We start from the raw sequence: 12,338 nt of genomic DNA, 5'->3' as shown, positions 1-12,338 counted from the left end.
CTCGGACTGCCGCTTTGTGGCGGATGTTCGCGTGCGCGAAAAAACCCCAAGCCACCCGAACCTATCGTCGGCCATCCCTCTTGCCTCCCCTACCCCTTACTGTCCCCCACCACCCAAGAGGAGAAGGTACCAGAGCAAAGACGGTCTCCCCTTCTGTCTGCCACCGAAAGCGAAAGCCATGGTTGTCTGCTCTCGCTTTCTCTCACCAGCTCTCTCGCTCTGTCTCGCAGGCACACATATAAACGCTCTCTCTTTTTCTCTCCCCACTCATTTCTCTCGCTCTCTCGCCAGTGGGGAGCTAGTCGTGGGAACGTGTGCGTTGTGAGAAAGTAGACTCGGAAGTGGTTATGGCGCGTCCGCAATCAGCAACAAAAAGAAATAAAAGGGCGGCCACTGAAGCGAGGGTGGAAGCTGCCACTTGGGTGGGGGGGGGGGGGCTAGTCGGTGTGGTTAGGGCATGCGTACTAAGGGCCCTTGTTCGTGGTGCGTGGGGGATTGTGAGGAGGGCGAGTACCGTCTGGTTCTGGCGGCCATTCTTCGCCCGTTCTTCTGTGTGGGGCTTTGGGTGCGTGTGCGTGCATGTGTGCGAGCGAAAAGGATACTCGTGCCATTGGCTACCAGCCGTTTGGAGTTCGCGAGCGAAATTGTGTCCTCGCGGCGGGAGTGATTTACACAATTTAAAGCGAACCCGGCTCGAAAGCGCTCGTCAAGCGGCTAGACGGTGAGTTTTGATGGAAGCCTGTCATGGATTCGATTTTTCCAACCCTTGTATATTTTTCCAACATACAAGCGAAGAACTTTTTGACAATCGGCTGAAAGTTCATGGCACTGTCAGAATTTGAGAAAATCGTAGTTTACTACGATAATTCCTGGCACCATAGAATTCCACTATAAACGATTATTTACGTTCATTTGAAAACGTAATTGAGAAACAATTTCAAACAACATGTGCCGAGATTACGAGAAATGCCGGCAAGCCTGAATGGTAAGAGCATGCGAAAAGCGAAATTAATCGCTAATTGATTTGTGCAGCTCGTTTCGGCAATGCGTTGGAGAATGTACGCAGCTTGGCCGGTGCTCTCACTTTTCGAGACAAAAACGCATTTTAGCATATTTCTTTCACGTATGCGCTTTTTCTCCCTCTCTGCCTTTCCGTGTCTCGTTATCTGAAGCTCCCATTTGCTCTCGTTACACACCCTAATTGTTAAATCCCGAGATTATTGGGATATTCGACGGGAAAGTCACAAGTGAAAAAAAAAACAAATGATACAAACCGGGCGGTTAAAGAGAAAGTTAGTGGTAAATCTGACAGACACGAGCGAAGGGGTTTTACATTTTTGGTATGCTGTTACTCAGTCAGAGAAAAATGCATGGGAATTTTTCATACAAACGTTTTTCGGTTCATCAATCACGTATTTTTTCAACGCCTAACTGGCACTGGCTGGAAGTAGGGTTCATAAAATGGTTTCATTCAAAAACTTTATGACACGATGAGAGCACTGGAGAATTTGCTCACTCTACGCATGTCGGGGGGCTGTTTTTTATTCATTCCACAGGACTCATCTATTCTCTCTTCGTCAACGTGGAGAAGAAAAGGTTACCATTTGGAGTTTCTGTCACGGACTCGCGGTTTGTATCCAATCGATTGCAGCCAAACCGGTAAGAAGTTTGCAAAGAGAAGTATTAAAATTGTGAACAGTGGTAAGAGCATAAGAATGCGATTTAGTTGTGTCGAAATATGTGAATATTTCTTTGAACGAATCTTGTGAACGAATATTTCCAACCAGGTGTGATTTGGTGCATGCGCATAAAGTGTGTTACATTTGCTTAAATGTTCACCGTAACTTTTATTTGTGAATGTTAAAAACTGTTAGTATATTCAGGCGAATATTTATGGCATAGGGAATTATGCATCGGTCATTGCAATTAGTTTTTGTTTATAGCTCCAAAAATATTATACAAATCAGCGGAAATTCGTTCTTGTACCGTTCCGCGCACTTGCCATCGTTGAAGTCACTGCACTGGCATGTCAGTTGAGAGTTGCGAGAGAAATGAAGCGAGAGAGAAAACGAATGATAGCAACGTGTGTAGAATGTGTAATGCAATCGGTTTTTATCAAGCGCGCACGTGGTGTCCTACGCTTATGCAAGCATATTTGAAATTGTACCAGATATTGTGATTCAATCGTTACCTCGCTAAAAAAACATCACCTACACAGGGATTACATAACGGAAACAGGATAGAAATACTCTATCACTTCGATTAAAGGTATTACTGCCAATCGTGATCGGTTATATATCGTTAAATGAAGTACCAATTGAGGACCCGCTTAATAAACATTATTTGCAGTACACGGCTTAATGAATAAAAATTTAAAAATGTTAAATTAACCTGCCTGAAAAAAACATTTTCGTCAATACCCTGTTATAAAATATATGATAACGTTTTGTTTTTGTATCCAATAAAAACTTTGTATTGTTCAATTGAGGTAGCAAGTTTAATTGCATTTAAACAAATCGTCTCCTTTTTAAGTTTTCTAGAAAATGCGATACTAGTATGTTTACCGTTAGAAGATAAATAGTTATTTATGATAGGCTGTGTATTCCCGCATTAAAATATACCTCAATATATTATCATTGAAAATTCCTATGAAGAGTTTATATAATGAAAGAAAATTTGAAAATGAAAGAAGAATGAAAGAAATGAAAGAAGCAGTAAAAGGCTTTTATAATTTTAAACCCACGGAATCTACGACAAATTCCACACGCAATGCATTCAGTGCGTTTAAAAGCTCCCGGTGCTGTCAGTTGCACTCGATAAAAAGTTGCAGCTGACAGCACTCACGCATCGTTTACACGATGATTATGCTGGTTAATCATCGTCGACTTGCAACCAAAAACACTCCTAAATTATAAGCGTTTTCTTTAAGCTAGTATTTTGAAAATATTATACGTTATTACTATTGTTTAATAGGACATTCATTTCTAGTATGCTATAATAAATTTTAAGAGCGTAAAATAAAATTGAAAAGAACCCAGCCGCTTAGAATACATGACAGCATGACATTGTAAAACAGCACCAATGATGTCAACATGACATTAAACGCATAAAAGTGCGTGTACGCGCTTTTGTTTTGGTCGGTAAACGGTGTTTTTTTTTTGGAATTTTTGAAAATAAAATACAAATTAGACTAGTTGATGAATAATCTGGAAACCCGAATATTTTCTCGTACTCTCTTAGTTCTATTCATACATAGATATCTAAAAGGATCTGTGCTGCTTGTACCCGGCAAATAAAGCTGATTTAAAATCAAACATTAAATTTAAAAATATTCTAAACTGTAAACTGTAAACCGATCTGCAATTCAACAAAGCAACAATTTCCAGGTAAATAACGATCGCTAGATCCACAATTTAACTAAGCAGTGTGCAAGATGCAGGATTCTTGTAGTTGGGTCGTGGTAGAGCCACACAAGACTTAAGCCAAGTGCGTAGGCTTTGTCGCCACGGAGGAAACGGGGCACTCGGAAAAAAACAAGCAAAAACTGGTTTTCCAGTGGCTGTCTGTGCAGTGCATGAATGCTGGCGCTTCACGCATACCATCGCAGTCCGTGCGCCATTGCATAGCCCGCGATCTGCGCGACCCGCGGGAGCCGTGGGTCCATTGTTTGCGCTACGGTTGAGCCGTTCGATTCCGCTAGTTGTCGTTGTCGTCGGTGGTATTGCAATCTCGGTGGACAGTGCGAGTGCCAGTGGGCTCTAGCAGGCCAACGAACAACCCACCATTCGCTCAGAAGAAGTGTTCTCGTTCGCGAAGAAGTGTTGCAGTTTTCTTTCACCCAAAAAGTGACCGTCGTTTGTCAGTTTTAAGCCTTTTACGCTACAGACGGCATTCCAGAGCCGAAAACAAAATAAGAGTGCGTAACCAAAAAGCGAGCGAAGCGTCAATAAGGGCAGGTTGAAACAGGTGAGCAAAGTGCGTCCGAAATTCGCGCATAGTTCCCGGTTGGCCGATGTTGTCCACCGTGCTATTTTGTGTGTGTTTGTCGCCGTATACATGCGTCTGGAGGGTGTGTTTAGAGCAGGCGTGACGCATCACCTCCCCACATAGCTAAATGGGAGTGCAGTGTGCTCCGTGGCTTTTTTTCTTTGCTCAACCTGAGCGAGTTCACTAACCACGTTTCCCGTGACAATCATGGCATGCTGTGTAGAAGAACGTCGTTTATGCAAAACGAACTCTCTGAAATGCCGGATTTGCAAAGAAAACCAATATTTTGTGCTGGTGTGTGAAATGCACGAAAGAACAAAACCGGGTGCAAAACGGTAAAGAAGATCAGCTTCTGATAAGACGACGAAGAGAAAATATCTAGATAGTTTTGGTTGTAGCGTTGATAGGCTTGCGGTGCGGTGTACCCCACGACAACGGTGGGTTAAGTGGGAGAAAGTTCTTTAAAACACAAAGCAATACCAATGCAACCACACGCGCGAAGTTTTTTGCCCTTTCCCATCCCTTTCCAACCTTTCGCTCGGTCGCTAAAAACTCGGGGTTAACGTGGCCCTTTCTCTCGCAACAGCTTCCAGCTGCTCTGATTCGTCACTCTGTGTACGAAACCGTTTTGAACGAATCCGTCGAAACGTGCCAGCGAACAGGTTGTTGTGGCAAAATCCTACAGCATCATATGCGATCTTTTGGAATTCGTTTGCATACAATGACACACGAAAGGAAACGTGAACGTGAATGCATCATGCTCTGCATTCAAGCACAAACGATCGTTTGCAAGCAATTGAGGTGATTTAAAATGTGACTTAGAACATCATTCAGCTGCCAATGCGCACCATTTGTCTTCAGCTGAACACCTTTGTCGATGGTGATTCAATACGGGTTCTGGAGGATTAAATATCAACGCATGTCTCTGCGCACGTCACGTCAGTCAACGTGCCATTCGCACGTATCCTTAAATGTACATGGTGCATATTAAAAACCCGTGCCGTGGGTTGACCAACGCTCGCATTTTATCGAGAGCAGCTCATTGAGACGCCCTCCTGTCCGGCGGTCAGTGAGCTTGGCGTCAGCCGGGAGCTTAACTGGTGAGGAGGTGTCTTTTGGGCAGGATGCGAGTGGGTTTGAACACTTGATCGGACCACCGTTTGGGGTGGAGAATAATTGAGTCGTTCGCCCTTGGCAACGTTTGCTGGTGTGATTAGAAACCGTACAAACCCGCTGTGCAGAACGTAACCATGGCAATACATGGCTCGGTTAACCGTACGAATTGTGTGATTTTTTTTATCTCAAGATTTCTACGGCATTTGCATCCGGGAACACTTGGCCATTGACTTTCCGGTAGGCATTGTTTGATTCTGTTCCTGGACTGGTTATAAGTATGCGAGGGAAACATGAGAGATTTGAGTCAGCGAAAAAAAACACACCTCAGAAGCAATATCTTATCTTTTGCTGGCGGTTGTGGTTTGTTTGGAAATGTTGTTGAGCATCATCACAACAGGAAGAAAAGGATAAGATTCGAGGAATGTTTCACTGCCTGCAATATTGCAACGCTTGCAAACAATCGTTAAACAAAATAGTGTTCAACATGGGGCAGATATTGATGATTCTCTTGAAAAGGAAATAAAATACGGCACAGTTGTTGTTGTCTTGCTTTTAAATAAATTGAAATTATTGTGACTTTGTTTCGTTCCGCGGAGTAAGACTGATTCATATTCCGAAACGGACGTAACGCGCAATAAAGGTGTGTGGTTTTTTTTATCAATGCAACATCTGTGTGCAATTTTTGCGATAGCTTTAACCTTTTTCAAATCTCATTTGACCACTTCTTTCCGAACGTTTGCTCGTGCGTAACCAAGCGTCTCCATTCCATTTGTCTAATGTTCCCCTTTGAGTTATGATTATTTTTTAACACGCGCTATTCCCTTCTTTAATCACAGTCACCGCGGGAGTTTGAAAACGGAACGGGACCCCGACACCACAGGAGCATCGAATGGTCTGCCGGCATTACATCCGCTTACAATGATGGACACCTCACAGACATCGTCTCCACCAAAACGCAGCAGCATACCGATACCGAGGCGGAAAACTTCGCTCCACCTGTACATCACCGGTGGTGGTGGATGTTCATCCTCGAACTCATCGTCAAACGTCGGTTCGGCTACGGCTTCGGTGAATGACGATGAACCGGTGTTCACGCGTGGCATGCTCAGTTCATTCGTACAACCCGATTCACCCCCAAGCCGTGGTGGAGCCGTAGAAACTGAGTCTAATGAAGTGTCCACTGTGCCGGTCGAGTACGGTCAGCTGAAGGAGAGCCACAGCCGGTGGGTGGAAAAGTGCGAAAAATGTAAGTAAGCGGGATAAAGGTGGTGGGTGAAGATTTTCCCAACACTCAACCAAATCCCTTCCATCGTTGGGTGTGTTTGCTTTTTTTTTTAGTAACGAAACGTAACGCGTTGCTGGAGCAATCGAACGAACAGCTCGGCCACAGCATGAAGCAAACCGTAGGCGATCTGGAGCACTCGCGGCGTATGCTGGCCGAGTTTACGGAGAAAAACCGACGCCTTCGGCGGAAGCTGTCCGAAATCATTCCGGTACCGGCCACCGGCGAAGGACCGACGGTCGAGAGCGACGATGATCAGGATCCGATGACATTACGCGTCATGCCTGTGATGGAGGTGGATGGAAAATCGCGGGAACAAAACGCACCCGGCCGGGGCACGGAACCGGTGGATAATCTGCTGAACGAAATGGAGAAACTCAAGTCCTACCTGAACAATGTCGAGCTGCAGCTGTACGAGGCGAATGAGAAAATTTCCGAACTGCTCGAAAATGTACGTTACCCCCGAAATGCCCAAAACGACTCCTTGCGGGCGCGCATTAATCATTGCACGTTTTTGTTGCTCTTCCTTCTTGCAATCTAATCACAGAAACAACAGTACGAAGAAGCCAACCAAAAGCTGCGCGAGGAGAACAACGAGCTGAACAAGGTGGCACGGATGATGTCGCGGAATATGCTGGAATCAATCGATACCAGCAAGAGGTATGGTGTTTTGGTTTTTAACCTCATGTAAACGCACCTAATCGCAACTTATGGCGCTCCGTTTCAGGCTAGAGAACTCCTTCATCCAGGTGCAACGGGAGCGAGATCATCTGGTGCGTCAGAATCGCGATTCCGTTGATTCGAAAACGAGCGAAAACGAGGAGCTCCAAAAGATGCGCTCGGAAATTGAACTGCAGCGGAAAACGTACGAAGCGCAGTTCATCGAATATGTAAGTGCATGAGCGCACGCGAGGCGTTACGATTAATCCCGTACTCCCCCTTTTAACAGCTCGGTGAATGGGTTTTAATACATATTTTGACTAAGAACTGCGCTTCATCTCTTCTACCTTTGCTAATGAAAAATACTCTTGTTTTGTTTTGGCCCAACTAGTGACTTTAGACACGTAGAGCCGTTGTCGTATTTGTAGATATTCTTAATAATGATGGTGTGGTGTTGCTTTAGCTATTCCACAACTCCAAAAGACAAAGCTACATGTAGCAAAATTTCCCTTTCATTCTGGTCCGGATTCAGAGCGGAAAACACAGCGCAAAACGTTCTCCATAACCTCTAAAACCGTAGTTCTCCGATGGCTGTTCGGAGGAGTATTTGTTTCTCTTCGACCTCCACTCCCCCCCCCCTCGTCCCTCTTCACCACCTTGCTGCGGTACTCATCGCCATTCCCTACTTCCATGTCCGGTGACGAACCGTCTGGCCAACCCCAGAAAAGCCTCATGAGCGAGGAGCACGAGCGCAAAACGAACGATCAGATCATTCTGCTCGAGCTGGAAGTCGAGCGGCTCCGGCATCAGCTAGATGAAGCGTTACAGCGTGCCGATAGGGCCGAGAGCGAGACACAAGCATTACGGCAACAGCTCCGTGTCAGCCGGTTCCGGGAACGGCAAGGTTCACTTCCGGCTTCCGGTTCTTTTGCCGAGCTGCTTGACTACGACGACCCGTTGGTGGGTTTGCTGGACGAGTGTAGCCTTGCTGGTGGTTCCTCGCACGCCTCAGCACCAGCCGTGTCTCTTGCCCCTCCACCACCACCACCACCACCGCCACCGCCACCGGCTCCGCCAATGCCAGCTAACACCTCCTTCGCTAACAGCAAGCACCTAATCTCACCGGCCGGTTCCGAGCGAGCGCTGGGCTTGAGTGAGGCGATATCGCAGCAGAAATTAAATCACGTAGCAATAACGAATGTAAATAGCCAGCACGCGGCAACAGGTAGGTTTTCCATCGATCGTCCACGCACGTCCCGTGCCTGGTGTTTTGTTCAGTGTGTCCTGTTCCTTCCTCCCCCTCCCCCCCCCTTAAACCCACAGTCACATTTCCTTTGGTGCTGTTTGTGCTGTTTGCGGTGTTTGTTCGCTTGGTGGCTTTTGGAAGCTAGTGTTCCGCAGGGTGTCCTTTTCCGATGGTGTGGGGTGTTTTTATTCATGTGTTTGTTGGCTCAACACCTGCAGGAGGTTTCGTTCGCATTCCTGTTCCGAACAAGCTTTTTGTAGAGCCTTGACAAGTGAACTGATGCAATGAAGTTCGCTCTTCTTAGAGGCACATACGCGCACACCCTCAAACACACCATCACGAACAATGAAACCGGAAGGATTCTGCCATTCAAGTGGAGAGAGCATCGTAGACGAGAAGGTGAAAACCTAAAGACACAGTAAACTGCTACAGCAAGTTTCCCACCCGTTCCTGGAAGAGGCACCGGGTGGAAATGGGTTGAATAGAGAAGGCTCCATAATGTCCCTGCCTGTTTGGTGCGGTTGTACCTTATCCTTGGCCATGAATTAAGGGCACATTGAGCCAGCCAACCATCCAATGGAATGCCTGTAGTATATCCGGAAAGTTGCCACATGTTCACTCTAAAAAAGGAAGCTACTTATCTACATAGTGTTCAGCTTCACCGCACCTAAACTCCAAAACTCCTGGTTTTTGTTGGTGGTTTATCCTTCCGCTTGACGCTGTTTGGTGGAACGCTTCGAGCGAAACCGTGCTCGATTTGCAAATTGATCCATAATCATATTTGTAACACAAAACCCAATCAATTACTCAGCCGGTGGAAGATTTCTGTGCTTGTTTTTTTTTGCATCTTCCTTTCCTCACTGTTTGTTGAGGCCAGAGTTAGAGCTGCTGGTGCTTGCATGCCTTGGTCCTTTCGTTCAGCACCGATAACGCATGGGGTACGTTCGGGTGTACCTGCCATACACAAACATACGCACCCACACATACACATAGCACTTAGATATCCTTTGGGGTGTCGTCTGTCCGTGATGGGGGAGGAAAGCGAGCGAAAGCACATCCCATCGTTGCTATCCTGTTGCGTTCGCGAGTGGACGTCAGGACGTCAGGACGATATGGAAAGTTCTACGCTAATAGAATGCCTTCCAACATGGGGCTCTTTTTAAAGCTGCTCAGCCTACTCGGCCAGAGGGAGGGTTCCCCTGCCACGGCAGATGTATTGGTGACACACTCCGGACCGACAGGAGATTCATGGCAGCGTAAGCATCCGGGCTCACGGTGGCAAAAGGTCGAAGAGTTTGCCGGGGAAAAAAAACAAAAAAGGAAAAGAAAAACCACAGGAAGCCGCACGAACGCTCGCACGCGACACGACAAGACCGGAACGGAACAGGACGTAAAGAGGACACTTTAAACAGCACGGCTTCGTCCTTAGCTACGGGAGTTGGTGGTGGGTGTTATCGACCCTGTGGAGAGCGTCCATACACCTCTGGCTTTCGCAAATCATCACACAATTTTGTTTCCAGCTTTAATATTTTGCATATCGATTTAGCAAAAAACGCAGGCACAAAATAAAACCGTGCCTGGATTATCCGCAATCTGAGCGCGTTGCCTGAGCAAGCGAAGCTGGGTTTTGGTTATTAAATTAAAATCATGCGACCGGCCTATGTACAGACACACCTGGCCGCATGATAGCAAGCACGCACGGTGCGGTGATTTAATTGCTGTGGCTTTTGCCCATTCGCTCCGTGATGCGCTTCGGAAACGCGCACGACATGGTGCCCTTTTTCTCAAAAGGACACCCGAACACACACCTGTTGAACGGCGCTAGGACTGAAGCTGGCGAACGCGAGAAATATAACGCGAATAACATCCGCCACCGGCGTTGAGTGAAACAGAAACGGCTCGTCGGTTCGGTAGCAGCCGCGAAACTGCTGGCTTGGTTTGTTGTTGTTCGCGGTAAAACACTCGACATGCGGTTGCGTCGTCCTTGCTCGACTCCCCCGAGATGTCCTTTTCGTGCCGGACACTCGGTGAATGTGAGGGCGTGTTCATTCACCACCGAAGTCCGGCGTTTTCCGGATGAATTGTGTGATGGAACACGGATGAATTTTCTGACTACACGAAAGGACATTGGAGCCCACAGGTGTTCAGTTGGCCATGGAAAACTCTAAATGCAACATTAGCACAGCTTCCTTGGATGCTAGGTAAAAGGACCGTTTCCTATTTGCACCGTCGAGTCTAATTGGCAGTTAGATTTTTCGTTTCCTAGCTTATTGGTGATTTCTGTTTGCTCAGATTTGGTAGCGTTTGGATTGAAATGTTTGACGAAATTTGATAACAAATTGTTGGAGGGACGGAACTAACAATTGTACAGCACATACACACACACAAACACCATAACTCTAACCCCATATTGCTCAGGATATAACACACCCGGGCAGTGTACGTTCTCGTGCCCAATTTAACAGCAATTTTGGCACCTTAATTGACTCGTTTATTGAACATTTGCTCATTCTACCTCGTGGAGGTCTAGATTCGGTGATTGCCGACATCAAGAGTGGCAAGGTGACGTTGAGGCGACGCCGACCCCACCCACCCAACCATTCCACCGGCGATGACACGACCGGCACCAGCAGTAACAGTATTAGAGAGAGCCAACGGAACTACAACCAGATGGTGGCCCGCAATCCCGGCCTGAAGGAGATGTACGACATCCTGGAGCGTATGAAGCAGCGCAACCGGAAATCGAAAATTATCGTCGAATCGGAGCTGACCGGTCGGGGAGCGATGAGTCCCGGCGTCCAGGACACCACCGATGGACAGGATCACGAGGCTCGGTCCGGGAAAACCCGGCTGGTTATGGACGTAGTCGATTTATGATGGTCTTATGGGGTGATGCCGGGAGTGTCCTGGGTTTTAAACCTGCCACCTAACTCACTACACGATAACACGCATTTAGCATAGAGTGTTGATCACCGAACGGATCTTTACCAGAGTTTTAAAGAGTTTTCACTTGATACTTACCCACTAGGCCGATCGTTCGGTAGGGTTAATGTGCTATAGAACTAAAATGTACGTATTAATATATGTTTCCTTTTTAAGTGTGTATCGTGTTTGGGGTGCTACGAAAGAAACCGAAACACTGTTGTGGCTACAGTAAGCATGTGTGTTGAGTTGTTTCTTCCTCATTCCAAGGAGCCCCAGGGTTGTGGTGTACAAATTTGTTACACAAAAACCAATGCCCCAGATCGAATGAGCAGCGCTCATTTGTCTGCCCAGCCCTGCGTTGGCTGGCTTCTTAGTTTCCGTGGAGTTTTTCCTCATTTTCCCTCACTAATCGACCACACCGGGTGGTAGCCGATCGTCACGAGAATGGGCTAAAGCATAAGGCGGAGATCATAAGAACGTGATGAAGAAGAAAAAAACATGGGCAGCCCATAATCGAGAGCACATCACGACAAGTGACTCGCGAGCGGGACGAAATGGTTAAAAATAATAAATAAGTGGCCGCACGGCTCGGCTGCTGAGCCGAGGGGGAAAAGCGAAAGTGAAAAAGGCACACACTGTAGAAGAGGAAAAAAAACAAATTAAGCCACATCCCCGACCAGGATGAACAGAACGCATCGATCCACTTTCTCCCGGCTTTCTTCTAGCGCAACGAGAGGTTCTAGCGCACGGTTAGGTTTCCCGCTCAATTGCGGTTGATTTCCAGCACTTTCCACAGCTACGGTTGGGTGTTGCGGTGTGAATCGGGCCCATTTTCCGCGGACATACGTCGACGGGAATGTGCCACATTGCGATCGTGCGTGAACGATCGTCCGGGGAGTGAATTTAACGTTTTTTTTCGCTCAACCGATGCGATGGTGCACTTGCACCAAAGAATGCAACCCCCGGGTTACGTCGCATTCTAGGGCACGGTTAGGACGAAAAAAAACAACACCCTTCCCGGTCGGCTTGGCTACGGTGCCTTGCGGAATAGTTTTTCCAGCAGCTCCCAACCACGACCTATGCAACTTCTTTCTCTCGCATGATCCGCTTTGCTGTGGCTGT

At 46.9% G+C, this 12,338-nt stretch overlaps 1 protein-coding gene across 1 annotated transcript; it reads left to right on the top strand.

Annotated features, from left to right (window-relative positions):
• Positions 1-3,845: 3,845 nt before the first annotated feature.
• LOC128731475 (shootin-1) lies at positions 3,846-11,318 on the top strand. Its single transcript, XM_053824598.1, has 7 exons — positions 3,846-3,966; positions 5,940-6,349; positions 6,442-6,836; positions 6,933-7,045; positions 7,113-7,275; positions 7,769-8,270; positions 10,816-11,318. Exons 2-7 carry the CDS (start codon positions 6,022-6,024, stop codon positions 11,166-11,168), a joined length of 1,854 nt encoding a protein of 617 aa, XP_053680573.1. The 5' UTR covers positions 3,846-3,966; positions 5,940-6,021; the 3' UTR covers positions 11,169-11,318.
• The last annotated feature ends 1,020 nt before the right edge of the window (positions 11,319-12,338 follow it).

Source organism: Anopheles nili, chromosome 2 (genome assembly GCF_943737925.1).
Source record: "Anopheles nili chromosome 2, idAnoNiliSN_F5_01, whole genome shotgun sequence".
Classification (NCBI taxonomy): domain Eukaryota; kingdom Metazoa; phylum Arthropoda; class Insecta; order Diptera; family Culicidae; genus Anopheles; species Anopheles nili.
Note: the sequence above shows the minus strand (reverse complement) of the source record. Positions and strands in the feature narration are given on the sequence as shown.